The sequence below is a fragment of the Diadema antillarum genome, unplaced genomic scaffold (assembly GCF_040938485.1).
Source record: "Diadema antillarum isolate AM-2024a unplaced genomic scaffold, OU_Dant_1.0 scf00000104, whole genome shotgun sequence".
NCBI classification, from domain to species: Eukaryota; Metazoa; Echinodermata; class Echinoidea; order Diadematoida; family Diadematidae; genus Diadema; species Diadema antillarum.
Genome location: NW_027270993.1, coordinates 414521 through 442259, shown reverse-complemented (window position 1 = coordinate 442259; position 27739 = coordinate 414521). Strand labels below are relative to the sequence as shown.

The following is a 27739-nucleotide window of genomic DNA, read 5'->3' as shown; positions in this document are numbered from 1 at the left end:
AGGGAATATAGTCATTGACTAATCATATGTCACAGACCATGACATACATTAATCATTGTATGCTAACTCTGATCTGAAGAAATGAACTTTGTAGATAAGATAGCATGGATGAATCTGAGTTTAGTGTTATAATCTTACAGTATGTAGTTATACAATTCTTTAGGGCAAAGAAATCATAGAGGTGTAGTTTTGATGGAAATGGCTTTAATGACCTAACATTTTTTTAAGATCCAATAACTATTTTTTGTCTTGCTTTCTTTCTTTGAATAAACAAAACAGTATCAAGGATAACTCATAGAGAATGGGGCCTTAAACATGTTTTTATTACTTTCCTTTGTAAGCCAAGACTTCAGAATTCTTTGGTAATGTCTGAAAACTTATTTTTGTCGCAGAACCTAAGCTGCCCAGAGCTTTAAGGCATTCCAGACTGAGATTAGTGCAGATTCCTGCAGACTGCATAGATAGTAAACTGTTTAGGAAGTAACAATGCAGATAAAATATATTGCTTTAATGTGTTGTCATGGCATGTGTTTATTTTGTGTCCTTTCCTCCCTCACAGCTGTCTGGAACTTTGACAGCAAAGCCGAACATGGATTACCTCTCAAGATTGGAGATACGGTGCAGATCTTGCAGGAGAATGCTGGTAATTTATCCTTTCTTGAATCCATGAGATATACAGTCATGTACATAGCAATATCTAATAGTGTTAAATCCTGTCCCCACCCCACTCCACCCCCACCCCTCCAAAACAAAACAAAACAAAACAAAACAAAACAAACAAAAACAAACAGTTGTATTGCAGCTTGACAAACTTCCAAAATAAACCTTTGTCTATATTCATCTCATCTACAACAATTAGTTATAAATTCAGGCCAACAGTGTGACATTTGTCTCTTTGTTTCCGAGAAGATTTAATATGGTACTCACAGAGCTGTATGAATAAAAAGGAGAGCAGCTAAGATGTGTAGAGTGAGAATGTTTGTTTTGACATGATGCATACAACCAAATGGAATGCATTCAAGAGTTGTGTTGTTTACACTGAGTGCAAAAACAATGTGTTGCATTCCTATACTCAGTGTCATTCAGCATCCTTACCTTCATGAAGTGTAGATATCACTTTTGCATTCCATCTAGATCCATGGGGAAAGATTTTCTAGTTTTACTGAAGAACATGACTTTTACTTGCTATATACCCATAGTGTACAGTAGTCCTCACAAGACAACCTTTTCAAACAGCAATGATATTATGTATAGATCTACAATGTATGATTTTTAGTACACTACCCTAACAAGGTTTTCATGGGCTAAAATTATCAGTGACTATTGTATATCTGCAGTATACCTTTGTACTAGTGGTGATGACATAGTTACCGTAAAGTGTGTCAGCCCATTTGGAGTGCGATGTGATTTGAAAAAAAAAGAAGCAAGAAAAAAGAACAAGAAATGAGGTTCAAAGTGGTATATGCTGGGTTTTTGTGCAACCCAGTTTCTCACAATCTCTGAAATGTCTGAAAGTTTTGACACATTCCATGCCAGGGATAGGCAGGGGTTGTCAGTAATGTCTTTGGCGTCACAGTTTGTCTGATAAGTTTACCATTTATTACCTCCTCCATGCGATTGCGAGAGCTGGCAAATCACTCAGCCAGTCATGTCTAACCAATGTGGCAGTGAAGGGATCGGGAGTGATTTCTTTGTCAGAGTGTTTTGCAGGAAGCCATTGAGCTACTGACTTCCACATCTCGGGACCAGAAAGTTGCTTTTTACATCCACACAAGCCATAGGTCAACAACTACCTTCTTGCGCCATTTCTCATGTTGTATATTAATCTCTTTTGCTGCTAGGCAACAAGACTGATTGTCCCATTAAATCAAAAGCAGGAGCAGCAGGGTATAGCATGCAACATAATATAGCATGATTTGTTGACTTTTGCTGCTAAGCATTTTTGAAGTTCAAGTAACCCTGACTGCAGGGTGAAGAATTTGCCAAAATTTTAAGGAAATGTCTTTGCAGAATGGTTCAGAACTAGTTCAAAGTCTTCTAGAGGGGGTACACCATGTGTTCATTTTCATGCTTACACAGTGTACATTGTACAGAGAATGTAAGCTCTGTGGCTGGTCATAGAGTGTGGATTGCTGTAGCTTGCAGTAGAAAAAGTCAGCAACTACTGATTGGAAGGCAGCTTTCTTGATACATACTCTATTTTTGGCTAGTGTGCATATTGTAAAAGAAAAAATCTTGAATTCATATCCGTGTGAGACAATGTAAAATTTATGTGAGCTGTCGCAAGGGGGGGGGGGACACTTAAGTTTGTTAGTCTCTTATTTCATATTGGGTTTATGATACTTAAGCCCGATTACAGGAAAAATTGCATCTGACATCATATAAAAATAATTTGTGCATTGTCCATCTGCCAGTCAAAGTACAATTTAGGACTCTTACATTGGTCTGACATACAATGTACACTCTTTATGCCAAATGTGTTTCTAGGTGACTGTAGTTTTGCTTTGAATCAATTGTAAACTGTATAGACCCGGTCTAGATAGCAAAATGCATGAAATTTTAACTTGTTAATCAATTTTTCTTTAATTATCTGCAATGAATTGTATGCCAAATATAGTGTCCAGTTCGAGATGTTCAGCAACATTGAGCCATTGGATGATGAATAAAGAACGCAAATATATTAGAAAAAAGAAAAAAAAAAGAGAGAGAATGGAATATATGTACCTAACTGCACTTTCATCTTTATGCAAAGTGCTAGTTTTCTACTCTCATCACACAATCGAGAGTACATGTAGCTCTATTGGGCATATATATGCGGTACTAACACTCATATATTTCTTTCATTTGCAGGCTGGTATAGTGGATACTGCACAAAGAATCCTGATGTGAAGGTAAGCTGTATATAGAGTACATTTAGTTGATAATTAGAGTACCTACTCTACCCCTCCCAGATCAAGTATTATTGTTGATGTTTGGGAATATCTTTTACACCTGTTTTTTTTCTTATGTTTGTGATTGACGTGCGTATGTTGTACATGGTAAATATGAGGCAGCATACACTGTATTTGTGAACAACAAATCACATACATTTCATACACATTTGTGGGTGCACAGACTCGAATAATATGTATTATTGGAGTTCATGCAAACTAGCATATCAGAAGTAAACTTGAAAATACTCATGATGAAAGAAAGAGCAGCTGACATAAACTAGAAAAAAAAAAAAAACCTGTGGAGAGTAGAAGCCCATCATCCTAAACTGAAGAGGACCAGTTCTTCAAGTATGCACCAAGCGTATTAAAGTTTATAATTAGATTTTGATTTCACAGGCTTCATTCTTGCCTTCCAAGACAAAAGTGATATTAAAGGTCCTTTCTTGAATGGATCCATTGCAATATTGAAAACTCACAAGACATGACTTTTTCATGCACTTTGCCGTGAAAAATTACAATGCTATGGCACTTTAACAAAAAGTTAGTGTTCTGACATAACATACATGTAAGCCTGGCTGACTGGCTGCACATTTTACCTGTGGTTGTGGGGAATATGAAACATTGCATAGTCTGAATATCGCATAAAAGAATGCAAGTCTTTTGCAGAGAGGGTATTACTCTACAATTCATGACTGCAATTTCTATGCGAAGCTACGTGTAGTTAAATCGCACTGCGATTTTACTGGCAGTGTTACAGGTGACTTTTGGCACAGTTGTTAGGCAACTTTCACTGTAATTTTGTGATCTTTCTGTTGTCATTGCAGCTGTCTCTGTCAGTGGCACTGTCCTTTTTAGAATTTAGATTAAATTTTGATATCAGCTTGTATATTACATGTAAGTTGTTCATTGTTATATTTGTGGTTATATAACATGTAATTCTTGAAGTAGTGGAAGAGCAGCAGTTTTTCACAGGTGGTGCCAGGGTTGCCCCATATGGGCCCTGACAGAGGTCCAGTAGTAGTTGTTGCTGCTGTTTAACTCTTCACGCACCTGACTCGGTTGACGGCTTGCCAACTTCGCTAATTTTGCTCAACTGCACAACTGCGCACAACCTGATTGGTAAATCGCAATATGCCAGCAGTGCATTAAAAGCGTCAAGTATTATTAGCTTTGTCATAAAATTTGCAGCACAGCAAAGCTTGCAATTCTTTATACAACTTTGCTATAGTGCATTTTTGGCATACACACTTCAATGAAAAGTTAAGTGGCTTTAAAAAACGGAATATTTTCCAAAAGTGCCCATTTGGTCTCAGAATACAGTAAAAGCTTTTTCGTGAATCACTGTTGGGCCGTGAATTTAGCAATGTTACAAGCGAAAATGTCGCCACATGCAAGGGTATTAAGTGCACTTATGATAAGCCTCAGTATCAGATCAGGGAAACAACATCTCGCAAAAATGTCTTTGTTTTATCTCTCATTAAAGTGTTCTAAAGAATCATATTGTATTGGGGGGGGGGTAATGAACATTGAAAACAGAAAGTAAGACATACAAATGTACATAATACATGTATATAGTAGTTTGGTCTGCATTACAACAGCAAATTCACTTAAGTTTATACAGGACTAGTGAATGTGAAGACAAACGTTCTACAAATAACATGGCACATATATACCCCTCCACTACGTGTTAACTTACCTCAAAATAAAAGATATTAAATGATATTACAGTATAATGAACAAAAGATTTGCATACTTGTATTTTTGCGCAAGCTATTACAAAATTATATTGCGTGAAATGAGTGAAAATTTCCACTTTGTGAAAATTTTCACTTTTAGATCATGAGAGCCTTTATTTGTATGGCCAACTGGGCAAGTGAGAGAAGTATTTAGTAATTCCCTGACATGTGAGTTTGTGTTTTGCTGATTCATGTACTCTGGAACTCAATGTATGCTTCTAAATACACTGTAAATAAATACAATATCATACGTATGTGTAGTCATGCATGACCAAGGCCATACTGCAATTGCATTCCACAGTCTGGTGACTATACAAAGTACAATAAAGGGCAAGTCCAAGATAATGTCCCCTCAGATGCTCAAAATTCATCTTGATTTAATCAAAAAGTTATTGATATCATGTTGTAGCCAAAGAGTTAATTTGTATATTTCCAGCAAAGAAAATATTGAATTATGCAAATTTATGCAAGAAATATGGCCTTAATTTGCATAAAGTAAAAACAAACCTTACGTATGGGACAAATTAAAAATATTCATCTAAAAACGGTTGAATTTGTCCTTGACTTAGTTCCTTTATGGACATGACCCCTGTATGAGCTAGTATAATTTCCAATTGGTAAGACAAGGTCAGCACATCAATTATGCAAATTATGCACTTTCCCAGAACGAAGTGTCCCATACGTAAGGATTTGAGTATGTTTTTTTAAGTTTTCTTTGAAGATTTCTAACATCGACCAATCATACTTCAGGAAGTTCAAATTTATTCATTGTAACTCCAGATTAGCAAAACTAAATGTGGAAATTTAATTAGTCCTTCGTCTTATAACTAATTAAAGTTTGCTTACGTATGGGACAAATGCCTTACGTATGGGACATTACATGCAAAGTGAATGGGAAAACCGCCTTTTGACATGGATGCTATACACTGTACCATGTCCTTACATTTGTTTGGTTAATGGTTATCTTTGCACCTATTCTGAAGGATATGTCTATATATCTGCCTCTCCTACCCAGCTGACCTCAGGGAGTGTGTAAGAACAGCATTATTGAGTCATTCTATGATTAAGAAAGGAAAATAAAGAATATTCATTTATTTTCTTATTTTCATTACAGGCTGTGCAGCTGGTCTTCGATTAGGATTCCTCCGTTTAACATTTTGATATTGGATATTTTCTTAATTCAGTTATCATTTTCAACTTTACCTCTCTACAAAATGACTATGTCCAAGAGAATGGGATTCTCCGAGTGTCATTTTAGGTGCAGTACATTGTTCAGCATGTACTACAGGCTGTACAGCCTCAAAAGGGAAATCAAAACAATTGTGCTTGTGGAGCTCATCAATGACAACATTACAGGTCTTACTGAAAAGAAAAATCACTTGAGGTGCCAGCAGGTAACTTTGTCACTAGAGTTGATAGCAAAGGAAAAACCCTACGAGAATACTTTTTATGTTGATATGTTTAATATTTCAACTGCACACCCTCAGAATATGTCATGACTTTATCAAGGTCATGAACATGATTTCTGAAAATCCGGTAAAATGAAGACTATAGTTTACATTTACCATGAACCACATTATCAATACTGGTTCTCTGGTTGGAGTGCTAAAAACACAAATTACACAAAAAATAGGGAATTCAATTTTCTTTTCTATTTTGTGTTTGAGGAGACAGATGTGCTCTGAGACATCTTCATCAAATCATACTTACTTTGTACCCCACATCTACACAATTATCAACATGCATTGCAATCTGGTAGTGTATGATCAAATGAGGTCATTAGAATTCATCAAAATTGTAAGTTTCAGATCAGTGAGTTACTTAAGTGTTTCAAATCTAGAATTACATTTTCTCTTAAGATTGGAATACAAATGATAATCTTTCCTGTTTCACTTCACAAGCATTTATGTATGTACAAAGTATCAACACAAATTTTGTCGTCTTTGGTTTCATAGACATGAAGCCATGCAATTTGAGAAAAAAGCCAGCATTGGTACATACATTCTATCTCTTTGTTCTACCACGGCTTTTTAAGTCTAAAAGTTTCATTAAAATCGATTGATTTTGCAGAAGCTAAAATTCACATGGCAAAACATGATGATTACAGAGCAAAATGAATTACTCTTGTTGTTGTGCTTTGTGCTGCATTTCAAACAATTATAAAGCTCTATAAAAACTTAGACAACTTGCAAGGTAAACCTAGAACTACTGAAAGTACCCACTTCAAACTGTATTTGCAAATTACACTGTACATGAAATTTGATTTTACAGTTGAAATTATCAAGACTACAAATTAGGCATGGTACATGTGCATGTATGCTTCATCAAGGTCACAAGCTAGAATTCGCACATTTTTTTTTTTTTGAATTGATAAAAATATTGACCACAGTATTACAAATATGGGCTAGAAATTGAGTTTCAGTATATACTGTATCTGTATGTATAGACATCATGAGGACAGTGTTAATGCATGACGGAATCCAAACTAAGATATTTAATTCTAAATTGGTACCGGTAATTACTTTTCCATGTCATTCCCATGAATACACTTGTGCACTAAAGACAAATGTCCCATACGTAAGTTGAGCCATGTCCCATACGTACATTGTAAGGTGTACTTTTGTTTAATAATTAAACCAACTTCATGAAAAAATGCTTTATTCTTTTGCAATGAAACTTTGCTGAAAGATACTTCAGTATTGTACCTTTCTTCACTTCTAAACAGAACTTGATCAATAAGGTACTTTCAGAGAATTTTCAATTCAAACTTTATTTTGAAAAATCCTGTTTTTCTCTGGTCCCAAACGTAAGTTGCCATATTTTTCTTAATAAAATAATTAACCCAAGGTCAAATGACATCAAACTTAAACACAATGTTCTTCTCAGGGATACCAGTCATCCTGATGATAAACAGTAAAATCCAAGCGCTCCTTCATTACTTTTCAGAGGTTTGAAATCTCTGAATGTCCCATACGTAAGGTGCGCGATATCTTGGACTTGCCCTAAAACACACAATCAGTGTATTTTGTATAAATTTTATGTTAACTTTTTGTAACACATGCATAATGACACACCATGCAATTGACTGTGTATAGCATAATAACAACCAGATTATGAAATAAAACAAATATGGTAGAAGTTCCGTCAAATTGGGCTTACATTAATTAGAAACTTATGGATTGTTTAGTTTTACAGTGTACACTTAATAGTCTTTTAAACAAGATTTTATATCGCTCACAACCACATGTACTAATTACAGTAATTCAGTAAGTGATCTCATAATATCACATCTCTCCAATGACAAGGCCAAATTATGTCATTCAAATCATAGGCTTTTCTGTAGTTTATTTCAACAAAAAGAAGAGAAATTAGTGAAGATCTGAGTGCACATCAAAGGGAGACTTATTAGGCAACTGACACCATGACCTCAACCTTTCACAGGAGTGTGTGGTTTGGAATGATATCCCATGGGCCCGAATTCACGAAGGTGGTACAAATGAAACCATGGTTCAAACCATGGACTAAAAACATGGAGCGCCAAGTGTCGCATGGAATATTTTGGTACGAAATCAGTCATTTCGTCGATGAAATGATTATTTTGTAACGAAATGACAACATTTTGAAACTAAATGAACATTTCGTCCACGAAATGATAATTTCGTTGACGATACGGTCATTTCGTCGACGAAATGACTAAGTTAGTAACGAAATATTTCATGCGACACGTGGCGCTCCATGGTTTTTGTCCATGGTTTAAACCATGGTTTCATTTGTACCACCTTCGTGAATTCGGGCCTTTGTGCCTAGATACGAAAATTAAAATTCCATAGATTTCCTCTTTTTTTCTGGTTTCCGTTACAGAAGGTATTTTTCCCACCTGCCAAACAAAATGTACTTTTTACAGGCAAGCATCCATTCCAATTAATCACCTGGCTGTAAAGTCTTATAATAGTTGCCCCGGACTCATAGCACCTTACAAATATAATTATGTTCATATTACAGCTAAATTGCGCTCTATTTATTACAGCTTACTTGAGTGTGGATGTTAATATGGATGCACAATACATAATAGATTGTACAAGTATCTTACTTGTTATATTGCACTGCAGATCATTCTTTGTAATGTTACAGATCAGCAATAACTGTGAGATATTCACCAATGGCTACGCTAAAATAATTTGGTAGGGATAGCTACGAGTATACAATGTACTTTTGATACGGGCAAGTAGATTGTATGTACATTGAACTCTGCTGCTGTGGCTTGTGCATTAGTAACTTTTTACAAGTGACGAGCCACATTGTTCTCTTTACTAGATACAGGCCATTGAAAAGTTACAAAATGTCTGACAAACAATAGACAATAAATCTAGTAGACTAGACTAGTGTCTCAGTCGTGCTGTGAAATTCCATTGTGAAGCAGCAAAATATCCATGGATCTGTGATAGTAAATGGGTAAAGTTCGTGAAGCATGATGCCACCCGAATACTGTATAACTAGAAATGTTCACATGCATTTTAATTTCGCAAACCTTGCGAGAGCCAAGGTTCGTGAAATTAAAATGCATGCAAAACTTCTAGTGTTTACATTATGCATGGAATGCCTGTGGCATTTCATGAAAATTTCATATCCCGAAAAAGGCCGTCGGCTCAAATTTGCAAAAATGTCGTGCTGCGGAGATTTCTTGCTGCACGTTAGCAATGTGAAAGAGACTTTTGTGTCACTGATGAGCAAATTGCCTGCCAGGGTCATATCATCAAATGTAAGCCACTTACAATGTACATGTAAGCAGTGTACTGTAGTTTGTTGGTCTTGCTACTACAAGCATTCTGCAGTTTTACTTTTGGGACAATTATGTTAATGTCAAAAAGAGAAAGACACAACTGGAAACACTGCCCACTAGTTCTCAAAAAATAGACAATCACAACAGAAAGTAGGGTGAGCTAAAAGCACATTACTAGCAAGGCCAAAGCACAGGGAATAATTTTCCTTCTCGAAATTGAATAGCAATTTTTGTCGATGGACATACATTTTCAACAAAATGGTATACTGTAATGAAACTGCTGATGCAATTGCAAATTACATTTTGTATAGGAGTCATACCAAAATGCATAGCAAATTGCTATGCGATACCAGGAAAATTATTCTCTGAAGCAGTATGATATCAGAAGGGGAAATCACAGACAGTGACATGATACGGGTCCACAAAATCACACTAACTCACAGTATCTCAGCCAATTTCAAACAAGCAATGATAAAATACCTGATGATGCCCACTTACAGTGGAATCTTAGTAGCTGTATTCATCATCAGAGTGTAATATATACAAATGTACTGTGAGGTAATGTGCTGTGAGTTCATGTAGTGTACAATGTACATCAAATAAATGTACTGTAATGTCATGGGACATGTGCTTCTGTAAAATAGTGTACAACTTGTTTACTTTGTCCACTTCTTGTCTGTTATGGATGCACTAGATATTGCAAAGTTTATGGATACACATAGTGCAAATATTAATTTGTGTGGAGTGTTTTTTTTTTCAAGAGAGACAGTAGGAATTTATGTATCATAAAATTGTGAACTTGAAAGGAAAGTGAAAGCCTCTATGTTTATAATGCACAAATAAAGTGTTGTAAGTTGTTACAAGCCATTGAGAATGTGTGAAACTTTGGTTATTTGTCAAGATTGAAACCTGTCCTGTTTCAGTGCAGCTATTGTGAAGGAATTTTACCAGGCAGTGATGATGCATCCCTCACAAATCAGACATAATCCACTTCAACAAAGCATCATAATATTACATCCTGTTTCGGTAGACTAGCTGATTCTAATGGCAGGGCTCAATGCTACAAACTATTTTGTAGCATGGTTTCATACAACCTTTACAGTGTTGCCAATAGTGGTGCATTGTGACTGCATACGATATACATAACAGGGATAACACTTGTGATCCACAGATGTGGATTGAAGGTATGCAAGTACAGGCCACAACACTAAACAGGAGGGAAGAGCAGCACCCAGTCCCATACTTGCTATAGGACACTGTTTGCCAAGTGGTGAATGATGCTGGCAATATTTCAAAAAAGTGTGCCGATGACAAACATATGTACCATGGGCAATTAGCGCACACACTTTGCTATGCAGGTTACCCCCTTTGGTGGGGAGAAAACGCTGTATGATAGACCGTGGGGGTGTATTTATAATGAGCACAACTTCCTCATTTTTAACAATGTCACACATTAGCATTGCTGTACTTGTACATTGTACCTCAGTGAAAGACATGTGTGTGTGTCATAGAGCCTCATCCTCTGAATCTATGCAGTTTCTGGTTTTGATGGTCTCTTAGAATGTGGTATTCAAATGAGTAATTAATTATTTCAGCACATTTGTAATTCCCCAAAGGATGCACCAGGTTCTACGTGGTGTAACTGGAGCGTGACACTCTGTGACAAGTCACAAATGCCCCACAATAGAACTGTAGTGTCGTTACAAGTTTCAGTGAACAATCTGTCTCAGAAAAGTAGTCCTTGAATCATGCTGATGGGGAACTACCCTTTATATGGCATAGACCATGTGAAACAGAGAGCCACAATATGTAGTTTGTAGGGCCTATGTGGGAACCATTTGAAAGAATCTGATCTGCAAACAGAGTTTCTTTCACTTAGAGTTGAGTGTAAGACCTAATATCATACAGTTGAATGTAAGAACTAATATCATACAGTTGAGTGTAAGAACTGATATCATGAAAATAAAAGAAACAAAAATGCTCATGAAGGTCACTGTCTCATCAACAGTTCAGAAAAAACAACAACAAGCAAACGTGAGCTTCATTTTCCCAGGTATCTGTATAAGTATTGTGTGTATAGGTGCTGAATAAAATTTGGGCAAAATCCCTCATGGTCAAAGGTCAAAGGTGACTGAAATTTAATTGAAAGTGACTTTTTTTATCAGCTGTATGAAGGAACAGGGTAGAAGCAGTTCACAACAACAATTTTCCTGAAATAATGCTTACAAAGGTCAAGGTCAAAGGTCACTGTACTTTTTCAAGACATTTTATTTCCAGAGTCTACTTCAGCATGAAATATTTGGTGATTATGAATGTGAATTGGTGGACAGGGTAGAAGTAAAACATTTGGCAGTTATATCCAAAATGTGAGAGCGGTGATACTTGGTAGGTCAAAGGTCACTGAACTTCGATAATTTTTCATTTTCCAACTAAAAAGTCAGACAGGGAATCTCTATTGGGATATTGTCTGGTTTGATGGATAGAAATTCGAAATTGTACATGTGTTTATGGCAATGATTTTTTTTCGCAAGTTTTGTTCTTGTTTTCTAGGCATTAATGTATTAACTTAGAAGGAGGAAGACAAAAAAGAAAACAAAGTGAGGGTTGATGGTAAAGAAATAAATCTGTGTTTATGTTAAAGATATGCATACACAATGTATATGTATTTCATCACCCCCTGAACAGTGCATATTTATATGCTACTGCACTTAGACAAGTAGGGCGATGAAATGCACTCATAAATAACTTTTCATGTAGGCAATGAACAATTTTCACCGCAGTACTGTTCTGGAATACATTGTGTGTAGATTATTAGGGAAGATCCTGCTCATTTCAGCCCTCATGAATCTTCCTTTATCATTGCTTGTGCAACACTGGTTATGCCTCTAGCCAGGGAGGCTGGGAATGATTTACGATGTTGGAGTGTTTGTGTTGACACACACACATACTAGAAGACTGATGCTTCCTCATGTTATACAGAAGCAGAAGTCTCCAAGCAGTGCTTCTCTACACTGGCATGCCTTTTCCGGAATCATTTCATCCATTTTATGACTTGAAGAGAGAGAAGCAGATGTGCAGCATCTGCTGTGTTTATCATTTATCCCATGTTTGAAACACGTTTCAATACCCACTATCATAACACATAAGTTGCAAAGGCTTTTCGGATCGTCTTTCTCGAGTTCTTGCAATTATCATCTTTATTGTGAGTCAGAGGAAGACCTTGTCACTACGCACCTCCATTGCGCAGTTTGACTCAAGGAGCGGAGATGTGTAGTTGGCAGTGATTGGCGTGGGCAGGTCCAAGCTATAAACGTATTTCAAAACAACTTTGCGTTCATTCATCTCCGCAGAAACATATTTGTGGCTTAAACGTGTTGCAAATCACACTTTTTCAGCATTTCAGAAAACCCCATAATCAAACAGCTTTGCATATCAACTGCCCAAATCTCCTTTAAAGTTGTTTGGAAACCTTAATTCTGCACCAGAAGTGAGTTGATGTAAAAGTGCACCCCTAGTCTGCAGTTCTGTCCTTCTTCACTCCCATGGATATGATTACTATTAAGATTATACTTTGGCAGGACTTACTAATAATTATGATATTAATGATACTAGTGTAGTAGTAGTAGTAGTACTACTACTACTACCACTACCAATGATCCTACACACTACATAAAATGGTCAACTCTCAGTCGAAAAGTGAAACGCTGCCTCTTGGAATTGTGGGATTTTTAAGGAATGCACCAACTACGTGTAGCGTTGAGCGGGTAAAGTTTCCAGGTGAGCTGTGCTTTCCCGATATGTTTGTGTAGGACCAAGTCAGGCTAAGACAAGAAAGAAGGTATTTTCTGATAAGAATCATGAGTAAACCTAAGAACTGATGGAGTGCATTAGACTGCATCAATAGCTACACCAAACTATCGGCAGGTTTATCATTATTTTGATTTCCAAAAGACTGTGTACAGCAAGTTTTCGTCTCACCTCCTTGTTCACAGCGAGCGGTAGACTCGCACACAGCTCGCTCAGCTCTGCTCGCAGGTCCCTACACTCGCTGTGACTGTGCACGTCCACAAATTATTGCAAGCTGCCTTTGCAAAAGGCTTATGCTTGTTCGATCTATACCCACTCAATGCTAGAGGGCAGCAGCCACTTTTGTTCCACCAGCGGCCGTGTAAAATCGGGAGAGTTGACCATCTTACGTAGTGTGTAGGATCTTTGGTACTGCTACTGCAACAACGTTGTACTTCTGTTAAGTTATATTAATGTTTAATAGCTACTTGTATAGGACACAGGTCCACCCTTCCACGTTTGTAATACTTTCATATCTGTAGACAATTAACTACACTTGACATGATACACTGGAGCAAAGAAGCAATTCTCGGTATCGCCAATGCGCAGAAAACTTCTGCGCATGCTGAAGAGCCCCGTCACAGATGCACTGTGGGATTCCTCAGTGCCATTGTCGCTTCCGATTGTCTCGCGTGCGTCCCAGTTCCCATGTGATTCAATGGAGTTATTTGTCTGCTTTTACGTTGTTACTCCTTTTTTTCTTGGTTATAATTCAGCTTTTAAAAAGTTGAAAGTTTCTAAATTTTACTGATTTGTGGTCACTAGAGTTATGGTTCACAACTGCAAGGCTTCAATGTGCTGGTCACATGATGGAAAGCGAAGAAATCTTCAACACAAAATACCCCTGGATAAAGACAGAACATGACCTGAGTGCATATGGAAAAAAATGGGGCAAGTTTGTCCCCTGAGCTATCCCATAATGCATCTAAAATGCTGCTCTGCGCACGGCACCTAGGTATTGGCGCTACCAAGAATTTGGACAATATCTATGTAAATTATACAAATGAGCCATACAATGTAGATAATTAAAGGCTGAATAAGTGTATTTTAAGTTTTAATTTTGAATTTGTCAGTTGTGGAAATTTGGCAAAGAGTCATGGGGAGATCATTCCAAAGTTAGAGTACAAGTTGTATGTGGTATGTATGTTTGTGTGTTATTATTGTTCATGAAAAAGATATTCATTACATTATCAAGATTACACGCAATACTTGCTTTGTCTTTGTTCAAGTGAATTTGTCTAATATGCATCTTGATAAGGTATGCAATGTGCATATAAGTTTTGTGTTCAATAGTACTTCTTTAAAACCCAATTATGCATAGAGGTGCATACATACAATGTAGTACATAGTTTGCTCAGTGGTGTTATAGGAAGAAAACAGGACTAAATGAAGCTTTTCTCAAGTGTGCTTTCTTCCTCATTTCTTTTTCCTGTATGCAGGGTATATTTCCAGCTGTTGTGGTGCACATTACAGATGTTGCCAAAGATGGGTGAGTTTTCAACTATAAAGCTTGTAGACTTTTAGACTAATCATTATCATTAAAAGTAATTGTGTCATTATTCATATGAATGAATGCAATACTGAAGTACAGGTGTATTAATAGTAGATTTAAATCATGAAGAATGATCAAACAATACCTCCTTCTACAGGTTGTACATTTTTGAACCAGCATTGTCCAAGTTTTCTGATCTTGTTAAGAAATTAGATGAGCACTATAAACACACATTCCTGCTGTAAGCAGCTAAAGCTCATAATGAGCAAGCTTAATAATAAAGATGGTTCTTTCCACTAGACCACTATCAATGCAATACCACAGCATCTGATTGTTAGTTAAAGGCAATATTACATGAAGAATCATCCAGTATTATTTACTTCTTATACCCATACACCCGCATGACCTCACATTTTGGTTAACCCATCAAGACCTTGGAATATTTCCTACAGAACCATCATGTAATGTAGTTATAATTTGCCACTTGCGGATATCCTTTTATCTTATGCTCTGTATCAATTAGAGAAAGATGAAACTGGACCGGACAAATTCATAAAGTCTGCACAAAGTCTGAAAGGAATTTACAAAGATGTGCCATGTTGAGAGAAAAATTAGAACATGAATCTCAGTTTAAAAATAGTCTAGCGGCACAGTGAAAGAATTGTTGTTAGCTTGTCTAAAAGTACCTATACAAGTCTGCACACATATCATACAAGTTCTAGACTGATACATTCTGTAGACAAAAATATTGAGCCCTTCATAATTCTGACATCTTATCCCATTACCATGGTAGCAGATTATTATTCTTTCTTTTTTTGAGAACACATGGTTTCAGGATAATACTGAAATGTAACAAATGTGACTAGAATTATATTTCTACAATGTATAATTACTGGTTTAATTGTAATTAGAGTGGTAGTCATACTCTGACATATTTTCCAGTGACCATGGTAACAAATTATTTATTGAAAAGCCTAATATTCATTAGTCATTATCTGATGTCTTTTCCTGTCGCCATAGTTGCATTTTTCTGAAGAAACATTGTATTTCCAATTATACAGTTATGCTGAAATGTTTTATCAGTTTAATATGCAGCTACATGTATGTATAGCTTTAGCAATTTGGAGATTAATTGAAAATTATGCAACCAAGAAATAAACCATTGCAAGGTGCTATACATATGGTAAGCGCTTGCCCGATTGCCCGGGGGAAGTCAAAGTCAAAGTCAGGCAAGCATTTCTGAACAGTGAGAAAAATTGCTTGCCCAAATTGAATTGTATGTGAACAACAAAAGACTCCTGTAAAAGAGAAAGACTAACATTGACTAATAGCAGTTCAAATAAAGAGGGGATACAGATTCATCAAACCATAAAAATGTGGTCCCTGAGACTTTATGGCTGAAAAAAAGGGGGAGAAAATTCTGTATGTGTTGAAATTTTCAAGCACAGACATTTCTGTGAATTGTTGAAGTCGGGTGTCTTTGTGTCTTGTTGGTATTGCGGTTGGGAGGGTCTACAGAAATCGGTACTTTGCCTTTCATGCAATAAATGAGAATGAGTAAAAAGCAACAATGCTAGTACTTAATATTTTTTCATTGATGATTCCCTCTACATGAACAAATAGTGTGATCTGCATTCAAAGTACTGTGCTAGCATGTCATGCCCCAGATATCGCTATGTCACGGCCTACTCAGCATATTAGACCTACAATTGTTACCAGTTGCATATGATCTAGTGCTGGCACGGCTAGATATTTTGTTCTGTTTTTGTTTTAAAAATGATATTTTTTGCATTTTATTATTTTTGTGTTTTTGTAATTAGATTTATGCGGGTATATTGTTATTTTTTGCAGTGCAAAGGTCATTTGTGAAAATCACTGAAATAAAACCACTGCAAAAGTTTCAGTTCCTGCAGTCTTTTTGAGAACTAGAATGGTACTACAGCATAAACACTTTGCTCTCAGCTGACAATTTGTGCATTCTGGGAATTTCTTAACTGTATTCAGGAAGACTGAAAATTGATCCTCTCAAAGTACTTGGAGTTCTACAGTGTATGACCATGAATTTAACATTAAAAAAAAAATGGCACATTGACCGTCTTGTACGCCTTGCCAAAAATCAAAATCAGAGTGAGCCGATCCCGTTCAAGAACCCCTTAGTATGTTGCCATGGAGCACCACTGTTACCCCTACTATTTGGCATCTGCTGTGGAAGGGGTGCTACGGGTCTAGAGGGGCACCAGTATCCAGAAATATCGCTGGAGATCACGGCAGAAATCACGGCAGGAATAAATCCTGATGTCATTGTCCACATATTGGCACAATAATGCCACATCTGATCCATCTGATCTATATTTGGGTTTCCTATCAACTGAAGGCGCAAAGGAAATGTGACATGGCAGGAGTCCGACGTATGCTAACTACCTGCACAGGGTCAGGTCAGTTAGCCACACTGCACTGAAATCTTTTTTTTTTTTAAAGAGAGAAAAAAAAAAGTAAACACCTAAAAACAAAACAGAACAGATTTAGAATTCCCTGCAAATGATATCTTACTCAGATTATTCCATGCAAAAGTTTAGAATTGAATATATTCAATATTAATTTCTGTATACAGGTTATATTCATTTACTGTACATCCGGATGTTATGATATGATATGATCGGTGCAATGCAGGAAGATAATTGTTTTAAGTAACTATTGGGTATTTTATTTCAAATATTTCATGCTTCTGAAAGGAATATATGGCAGTTGCTGTCTATGGGTATGTTTTATGTGAAAAAAACCACCTGAATGCAGCAGGAGCTTGAAAAAAGTGAGATTTTATCATTCAAAACTTTGCAAGGTTCACAATAAATCCTGCTGTGCGGACGAAAAGCTAGGGGAAGTAACTTTAGAATATTAAACATACATGTAAGGCTAGTCAAAACTTTGACAGATCTGTGTCAAGTAAAGGGATATAATTATGAATTTGTTTTAGCCACTGGTTTAATACACTTAACTGTACATAGATTCCAGAATTTGTGAAACAACATATTTGTAAAGAGAATTATAGGATATAAACCATGCTCAAATTTTTACAGATCTTTCAGATGTACAATGTCCATATTGACAACCAAACACAACCATGAGTATTGAGGACCCTGTCATAAATATTCTGCTTTTAAAGGGGATGGCTAGTAAGTGATCAGTGGGAATCAGTGGGAATGCTTGGGGATGATTGTTCTAATCCTTGTGGGATTCATTTAAGAGTATATTATTGTCGTGTGAAAATTATTTGCTTCAGAATGGTCTCATATTCAAGTTATGTGCAGTTCAATGTTTCCAGGATAGCATGACTGTACAGTGTCGGGACGATCGTTAATGGCCCGACACTGTACAGGCATGCTAACCTGGAAACATTGAACTGCACATTGCTTGAATATGATGATTACTTGAACAATAGATATATAATGTACTCTTAAATGAATCCCACAAGGATTAGAACAATCATTTCCCAGCATTCCCACTGATTCCCACTGATCAGTTACTAGCCATCCCCTTTAATATGAAAAGAAAGATAGTATTGCCTTGAGTTTGAAGTTGCAAGTAATGAATGCACTATGCCATGGCACATCTTCTTTTATTGTATGATTTAACACAGAAAGCAAAGCACTTGATTTTTTTTTCCCCAATGAGGTAATGTCCATACAACACTTTAATACAAGAGCTTCTAGGCATGACGACTGATGAGTTAATAAACTTTCCAACAAACACTTGAAACTTGGCACTAAACTACTAAGATATTCGTAGGTTGCCAGTACTGGTTGGCAAGAATTTGTTGTATCTGTCACTTGCTATTTGTCAAACCATGTCTATGTACACTTTTCTTCAAACATGTGGCAGTTCAAATCCTATTGTGTATGTCTAAAGTATCAGAAACCTGAAGTCATACTGTATTGTATTTTTTTTTACACATTCTTTTAAAGAGTCAAAAATCCTCTCAAGTAGTTTAGCAAAATTACTTTAAAAGACAGATTTGAAGTAAGCATCCATAGAGTACGCAAACATTGTACTTTACACATGTATGCAGTTGACTGCCCTTCTCCAGAAGTGGGGGAATACTGTTACACTTACAGATAAACGGATCAGATACTGACCCGAAAAACTAAAAATAGATATTAGATTGTTCTGAATATGATATGTTGCACAGGATATTAGTAACATGGAAACCAGTAAAGAATCAAACTTAGAACAAATGCATACATTGATCTTTACACAGTATAAAAACACAGCCTGTGTTTGTGGCATTTTCTTTCCTTTATGAGTAACAACAGATATCATACAGATTTAGTACAAGAAGTTTAACTAAGAAAATTAGTGACATTTTATGCTGTAATACATCAATTCTAATACAATTTAGTACCCAATGACATTGACAAGGAGTTGTAAACTGAAGTTCAGTTTTCATTCCAGGACCGTGGTAAAAGTATCTATGTACATGGAGTCTTAAACTGAAGTTAAGTTTTTATTCCAGACCCATGGTTATTTCTGTAAAGAATTATAATTTCTACATACATTGTATGTTTATCCATCCTATTTTGTTTTTATTGTTATTATTATTAAAGGCATTTGCTGGTGTACAAACAGACCAATTATTCCAAATATCTAATTGCTTGTTTTGAATTGAATTCGCCATTTTCTTGTGAGCTAAACATTCCTCTCTCGTTTTCTCCTGCTGCCCTCTCCCAGGGAGGATGAGCCACTGAGGAAGGCTAACGAGCCCCTCATACAGGAAGTGACGCTGGTCCTACGAGAATGGCATGTCATCTTTGCGGAGAGCTTCATGGTAAGAACCCCAAACAGCTCACATGGCGGCTGCCCTGCATGCCAGCCTGTCTTTCGTTCACAGTGACCTCCAGTCCTTAACCTTTGTTTTTCAGGCGAAATCCTTCCATTTCCATGGTCCATTCTCTGAAAAATGAAACCAATGCTGGCACTGGTAACAGAATTGATGTGTTTCCAAGTTGCTTTCAGCATTTTCAATTTGTTTCTAGGTCAATAGTGTCATGTTCTATCATTCTGAAAAAAAAGGTCTCTTAAACTTTATGCAATCCAGCTAGGTATTTAATATGGCCTTTTATTAATATGAGTTTAACATGAAGGACATGATTGCTTTCTGGCCTATAAACTGCAATCAATCCTGTATTGATCATACAATTTTGGCAAAGGTTTTTCAATTTAATTAGAGATTACAATTGAGCTGGTAATCTCTGTCCATGATCAATAATTTTTAAATAGGACTTGTCAAGCTGGTTCTGTTTTATTCTGTGTAAAATTAGGTACATTCATACAGAGTCGTATCATTGATGATTTTCAGTATAAGTGCTTAGCCCTTAAACATTGATGATCATCCACACAACACCTAATCTTTAAAATTTATATTTCGAGCAAGAGTCCCACATGATGATTGAACAACAAAACTGCAAGCGTCACAATGACCCCTGTACTTTATCACACGGAACTACATACACACAGCGCAGCGATAAACCTGTTAAAGGGACTGTACAATACTGGTTGAGGTGGGGATTCAGGTTTATAACATTCCTAAGTGAGATAATGAGAAAGCTCTTATGAAATTTGAAAGAGCATGAAATTTTCAGAAGGATTCAACGTTTATTTGATGAAAATTGGTTTTCAAATGGCTGAGATATTATATCCAAAAAAGTGATAATAATGAAAGGCGACATGCCACGCCTTTTATTAGGATCTCTTTGTTTCACATTGTTTTTCGATATCTCAGCCATTTCAAAACCGATTTTCATCAAATGAACTTTTGATACCCCTTACAATTGCATGCTCTTTGACATCTCATGGAGTGGTTTCTGAATATCTCGCAAGACATTAAAAGCTAAATCCTCACCTCAACCAGAACTGTACACACCCTTTAATGTGCAGTGATACAGTAGTGTACAGCAAGCATGTGTTCTTCAGTGTGGATATTCTGGGGGTTGACCTGGAAGCTAAGGGGGAATGGGGATTCAGGGAGAGGTTGTGATATCGTCCAAGTTTTTTGGTTTATTGTGTCCAAACGACATGAAACTACAAGTGGGGACCCTGTGCAGCTCATGGAAACTGTAAGAAATCTTATAATTTTATTCTTCAACTGATCTTTAAAGATTGCTAACTTTTGACTCTGTCCATACAGGGCACTACTACATTGCAAGCTGAATATAAGTTTAAAACTTAGAATTGATCTCAACATTGACCGAGCCTAACTTTTATTTTGTTAGGGGTGAATGGGTTATGATAAAGAATATAAACTTGTGCCAAATTAATACCGTGCTCAGTGCAGTCAAAATAATGCATTATTTTGGTTCAAGATCAGAATTGTGACACAAACTTTGAAATCTTTACATTAGAACAAAAGTAATGCATTATTTCACAAGATTTAGGTTTTAATCCAAATTGCACTACTTTGTGTGATTTTTTTGCAAAAAGATGCAAAGTTCTGCAGTGTGAAGGGTGATTGCAAAAAATTTACATGTAGAAATTTTATATTCCACCATACACTGTGCGTGTTGTGCCTTGCTATTTTTACCAGCTGTGGTGTGCTGTATCATTGAATTACCATTGCGACATAGTAAGCATATCATTCATGTACCTAATGAGCAGGTCAGCTCTTTGCAAATAATTGCGACCAAAAATGATTCGACATTTTTTACAGTGAGAATGAAGTCGAAAAGATGTGACCCTGATTGTGACCCAAATTTTGATTTTTTTTTTCAATGAGAAATTACCTGCTATTATGCGCAAGGCCACAAGATGCTGTAATTAGAACATGTCCATGATTAGACAGTACCCATGTGTATTTGGGGTCATCTGCAACAGGTATCACTAGAAATTGTGCAGATAAACATTATACACTTGAAATTATATCTATAAGCTTGAAATTATATCTATAATGCAAAAGTTGCAAACTGCTCTTAGTTTATTGTTACTTTTATATCGACTAGATAATGCAAATTACCTGGTACTCTCACCTATGGGTTTCTGTGTGCCAAGAAATTATGTCCTTGGGTAGATGGACACCTGTTCATTATGCAATGTACCTCAGGTGCTCCACCCAGGGATATTTACCTGCTTTCAGTAGCATGATATCACAGAAATCAGGACACCTGTAACCTGAGTGGCCCCAATGGGTATGGGATGGGTGAAAAACTCTCGAACAAAGCCCTACTTCTGGTACTTGATGAGGACCTCAGAGAAACAGTTATATACGGTACAACATCACATATCTCTCTGTCCAACATTGATTAAACCTGTGAAACCAGACATTTTTGCATGCATGAAATTTGTGCAAATTTCGTGAGGAGCCAAGATTCGCAAACTTCAAATGCATTTAAAAGACTTAAAGTTCTTGTCTGCACTATATGCATTTAATGCCATCTGCAATTTGGTAAGATTTAATGCCATGAAAAGGGCCGTTGGCTCCAGTTTGCAAAAATTTCATGCAGGGAATATTTCTGGTTTTACAATATGCTTCTGTGCTATAATCTATCACCTCTATCATCTACAGTGTAATCAGTGTACACTTGTCTGTGCTAGTTACAGAAAGTGGTACCTACATGTCCACTGTTTAGCCCATTTAATAAGATTATGTGAGGTTTTTTTATGATATAAACAATGCCAATTGATGTTACTGTTTTTAGTGGTTTGATAAACCTCACTATTTATCCATTGTGGGAAGAAAATATAGTTTGGAATGAAGACAGGATCTACAGTGTACAGTGTATCATTCATGAATTGAAAATGTCCTTGTGCAGTGTCAGTCACTATCGGGTGAAATTTTCTAATTGTAACAGTTTGTATTGATTTTTTGGATAGTTTGCAGGCACATTATGTATGAAGACGTGAGGTTGCCTTACTCGAATAGAAAAGAGCTTCGGTACCTGCGTCCGTGTGAATACACTATAGATTGGGTGGGAGGACTTGTAGTGTTAAATGGCATCAACCGCTTCCTCATACACTTGTAAGTGCTTTGGCATTGAACTATCAAACTTCCACATAATTAGTTGCTATGTTCGCCATGGACTATGGGGTATATCAACTAGAGTACCAACATGAGGTTGAGTATCATTTCCTCATGTTTGATGATGCATAGCATAAAAGCTAAGTCTTTCCTGCTTCTAAAACTTTCAAATAATCCTCTCATATTTCAGGTATATTCCCTTACATTGTAGTCACAGAGAATTTATAAGGAAGTTCAATGCCTCTTTGATATCTGTTATCAAGGATTTCTTGAACTTGGCCAGAGGGAGGGATTTTTTTCAAACAAAAGTATTGATGCCCCCCCCCCCCCCCCCCCCCCCCCCCCCCCCCCGGAAAAGAAAGAAAAAGCATGATACTCAACATCCATTATTAATCCATTAGTTTGCATGGCATACAATGTACATGCTATGTTTACCATTTGCGGACTATTGCTGGTCACCATTGACAAACCACAGGGGTCAATATCATTCACCCAATTTTCAGTGTGTGTATGTGTCAATGTCAGATTGACCGTTTTACATATATCACAGGGCTTCTGTACAGCTCTTAACACTGAGGAGAATTGATATTTAGGATGCATGTAAGGTGTCTGTCTCACATTATACGGTACGTAGTACCTCCATTCTAAGGGTCTATCCGAGGGACTGACTGTTTTGCTTCTAAGGACCCGTTTTAATTTTTGACAATGCATGTAAATTATTTGTGAAGGATACAAATGTAGGGGAAAAAATGTCAATGTCCAACATTTGTATGTTGGGCTGCAAAAAATTTCCAAATCAACATGTGGATCTAAAGCTTCTTCAGATTTTGCAATATCTTACAAACATCACGAGTGTCCAGGATTGTGATTTCCTTGTGATTTGCTTTAAAAAATGTATAACGAGCTTTGCCATATCTTATGCACGTGACCTACACAAGACATGCGCGGTATTCACAAAATCTTCTTGAAATTAAATAGATCTTGACAGTTCGGAGACTGTCTCACATACGTCTCATGAAAGCAGCAAAGTCCGTCTGATCATTTCTTGACCTATTCACAAATTGTTCGCATGCTTCCCAAGACAGTCTCATGAACATTTGGTGCATGTTTGGGAACAAATCCGCACCACCACCGAAATCCCCCCCCCCCCCAATAAAAAAGAGAAAAAATACAACATACTTTGACTTGAACATTTAGTCTACCTTTGCTTGTGGAAGTGGAGGAAGAAGAAGTAATACAGTATATACCAAAAGAAACTTTGCGTTAATCAACATTAACGTTTCATTAACGCAAGCGGTTTCACCTGAATCGTTAGTAACGCAAAGTAACGATCGGGAAAATTAACGTTTGTAGTAACGATGAGTAACGATGAGTAACGATCCCTCACGCAAATTAACGATGTTTCGTTAAAATTAACGATAGGTAACGCAAGAACTCACACGAGATTTTGGTTTTGTAACGAGACCTGGTGAAAGGACGACGTAGCCCCTGCCGAGTGTAGCGATTTAGCGGAGTCTTTTCGCGAATCGAATCACGATTTCGCGAATGGTTTATTTGCGACCGGCGTCACCAAAAACGCACGCCGGGCCACCAAAAAAAAGCCGGATGTTTGCCTTCAGTTTTGAAAATGAACAGCGGTAACTATCGGCTTCGTAAGCTCAGGCCTCGAATTAACCGATGGCCACCGACGGCCATGGCCGTCGGTGCCCCTCTCGTTGGCCGCAATGCCTTTTGTTTTTTGATCAAAGTTACGGCCAAAACAAAAATGTGCCCTTTTTCTTGGGGCCGTGGTGCCCTTTTAGAATGAAAGTTATTATTTATGACGTATGATATGCCCTTTCTCAAAGTCTCTTTAATAAGCTTGAACAACTTTCCTGATCTCAAATATCATACCTTCAGTTCACTCGCGTCCCGATGTATCTGATTCAAACTCAAAGTATCTTTCCGAGATACGAGACGACGTGTACACCATGTACGCCCGACCGGCTTTTACCGTCCCGACTGCCTCCGCAGCGCAGCGGCCGCGAGTATGTACTAGCTAGGCAGCGCATATTCAGATAGAGTATACCGTAGAGTGAACTCCAAGTTCACCAAGAAAAAAGAAAAATCCCACGATGCCAAGGGCCGGGGTGCCAGACTGGGGAATGGGGAGGGGTGGAGAGAGAGAGAGAGAGACCAATCAAAAGAAGAAACCGCGCGTACTGGCGCATTCTTGGAGGTCATGAACTGTCTGTCACAGACTAATCATAGCAATCTACACGCGCACGCAAATTCCTTTGCCTTGTGGTTTTGCCAGCCAGCTGTCGGAATGTGCTTTGAAGTTTCATGGCAGCCTGGGTGTGAAAGGGTGTCGAGTTTCAATCAATACCCTACTGTTGTTTTATTCCTGTTTTAAAAAATGTTGTTTCACCTGATAGAAACGCGGAGATCGGGAATGTGTTACAGCTGTAGGGAAGAGGTTTTTGTTGTGTGTTGCACTTTGTGTGTGTGTGTGTGTGTGTTTGTTTTTCTCAGTTTGTTTTTCTTCTTTCTTTTTTCATAAACACCAAACATGCCCTTTCCAATGTGGCCTTGGTGCCCCTCTGACTTAAAGGACAAGTTCACCTTCACAGACATGTGGGGTGAGTGAATGCAGCAATATTAGTAGCACACATCAATGAGAGTTTGAGGAAAATCGGACAATCCGTTCAAAGGTTATGAATTTTTGAAGTATCTGCTCAGTCACGGCTGGATGAGAAGACTACTATAGCTTGTGATGTCATATGAGTACAACTATACAAAGAAAGTATAAAGAAAATTCAAGATATTCTCACTTTTCTCACATAATAGACTAACACTCGACTTCTCTCTTTCAGAAGTCAGGGGGAATAATATTACCCCAACATAAGTCAGTAACAAGTCGAAGAAATGTACACTTCATTCAAAAAGTCAACTTTTGTGAAATTCTCTTTTTATTTTCCTTATATCGTTGTACGCATGTGACATCATACACTGTAGTAGTCTTCTCCTCCAGCAGTGATTGCACAGATATCTTAAAAATTCATAACTTTTGAACGGATTATCGGATTTTCACCAAACTTTCACTGATGTGTTCTACTAACATTGTTGCCTTCACTCAATCCACATGTATATGAAGGTGAACTTGTCCTTTAAGTGCCCTGGCCTCTTGGAAAAAGTGCCCTTTTCTAAATGGCCTTGCCCCTCCAAAATCCTATTTCGAGGCCTGTAAAGCTGCTAGATTATATAAATGTCAGATGTTTGCTCTTAATTTTGGAAATGAATAACGGTAATATTCGACTCCGTATTATACAAAAATAAATGTCGGATGTTTGCTCATACTTTTGAAAATGAATAATGGTAAGATTCAGCTCCGTACAGTGCTGAAATTAATGTCAGATATTTGATTTTGCGTTCGGAAATGAATAGGGATAAAATACGGCTCCGGAAGATGCTGAAATAAATGTCGAATGTTTGCTTTGACGGTCGGATATAAATGATAATGAATTTCAACTCCGTATACGATGATAAAATAAATGCCGGAAGTTTACTTTTACGTTCGAAAGTAAATAATAATAATATTTAGCTCTGGAATATGCTAAAGTAAATGTCGAATTACCCCTTTGGCGTTCGGAAATGAATAACAATAATAATAAACTTCGTACAACGACGAGATAAATGTTGGATGTTTGCTTTTACTTTCGAAAGTGAATAGCAATAACATTCGGCTCCAGAAGATGCTGAAATAAATGTCAGATGATTGTTTTTACGTTCGGAAGTGAATAACAGTAATATTTTGCTCCATACGATGCTAAATAACTGTCGAATGTTTGCTTTTAAATTTCGAAATGAATAACAGTAACATTTAAATGCGTTTGATGGTGAAGTTAATGTTTGCTTTGACGTTCGGAAATGAATAACAATAGTATTCAACTCCGTCCGATGATAAATAAATGTCTGATGTTTACTTTTATGTTCGAAAGTAAATAGCAATAACAATCAGCTCCGGAAGATGCTAAAATAAATGTTGAATGTTTGCTTTGGCGTTCGGAAATGAATAACAGTGATATTCAGCTCCGTACCACGATGAAATGCCGAATGTTCGCTTTTACGTTCGAAAGTAAATAGTGCTCAATAACATTCGGCTTCGGAAGATGCCAAAATAAATGTCAGATGATTGCTTGAACGTTCGGAAGTGACAAGCAGTAACATTCTGCTCCATAATTAAGATGCTTGAATAAATGTCAGACATTTGCTATAAATTTAACATTTCGAAATGAATAACAATAACATTCAGTTGCGTTTGATGGTAAATGTAATGTCGGATGACGTTTGAATGTGAAAAACAGTATAACATTCGGCTCCGTACGATGCTGAAATATGTCAGATGTTCACTTTCGGAAGTGGACAGCAGTAACATTCGGCTCCTTCGATCATAAAGTAAATGTCGGGTGTTTGCTTTTGAATTTGGAGATGAATAACGGTAATATTCTGCTCCGTACGATGCTAAAATAAGTAACAGATTGTTGCTTGTACATTTGGAAACTATAAACGGTATCAATCAGCTCAGATGATAAAATAAAGAGCGGATGTTTGCTTTCACGTTCGGAAATGAATAAGGATGATATTCAGGTCCGTAAGATGATAGAATGAATGTCGGTTGCTTGGTTTTACATTCCGGAAGGTGTTAAAATACTTGTAAATGTTGAATGATTGCTTGAATTTCCACCAGAAATAAATAACGGTAATTTTTTGGCTCTTTACGATGCTAAAACAAATGTCAGATGTTTACAATGTCTGCAAATGCTCCCACTTTCTCATTTCAAACGTAAATTTTGACCAATTTAATAGGCATCAACTTTTATAATAATCTATAAGCCTATTTGCGAAATCTTAGAACTCAGAATAACGGTATAAGATGATTAAATTTTCTCCTTATTTTAGACGTGG

At 36.9% G+C, this 27739-nt stretch overlaps 1 protein-coding gene across 1 annotated transcript in view; it reads left to right on the top strand.

Annotated features, from left to right (window-relative positions):
* The window catches only part of LOC139719125 (dedicator of cytokinesis protein 3-like), a 129274-nt gene that overhangs the window by 3913 nt on the left and 97622 nt on the right, over positions 1–27739 (top strand). The window contains exons 2-5 of the mRNA XM_071630556.1: positions 560–643; positions 2851–2891; positions 14735–14784; positions 19513–19609. Of these exons, the coding sequence (XP_071486657.1) occupies positions 560–643; positions 2851–2891; positions 14735–14784; positions 19513–19609 (272 nt within the window). The remainder of the gene's footprint in view (positions 1–559; positions 644–2850; positions 2892–14734; positions 14785–19512; positions 19610–27739) is intronic.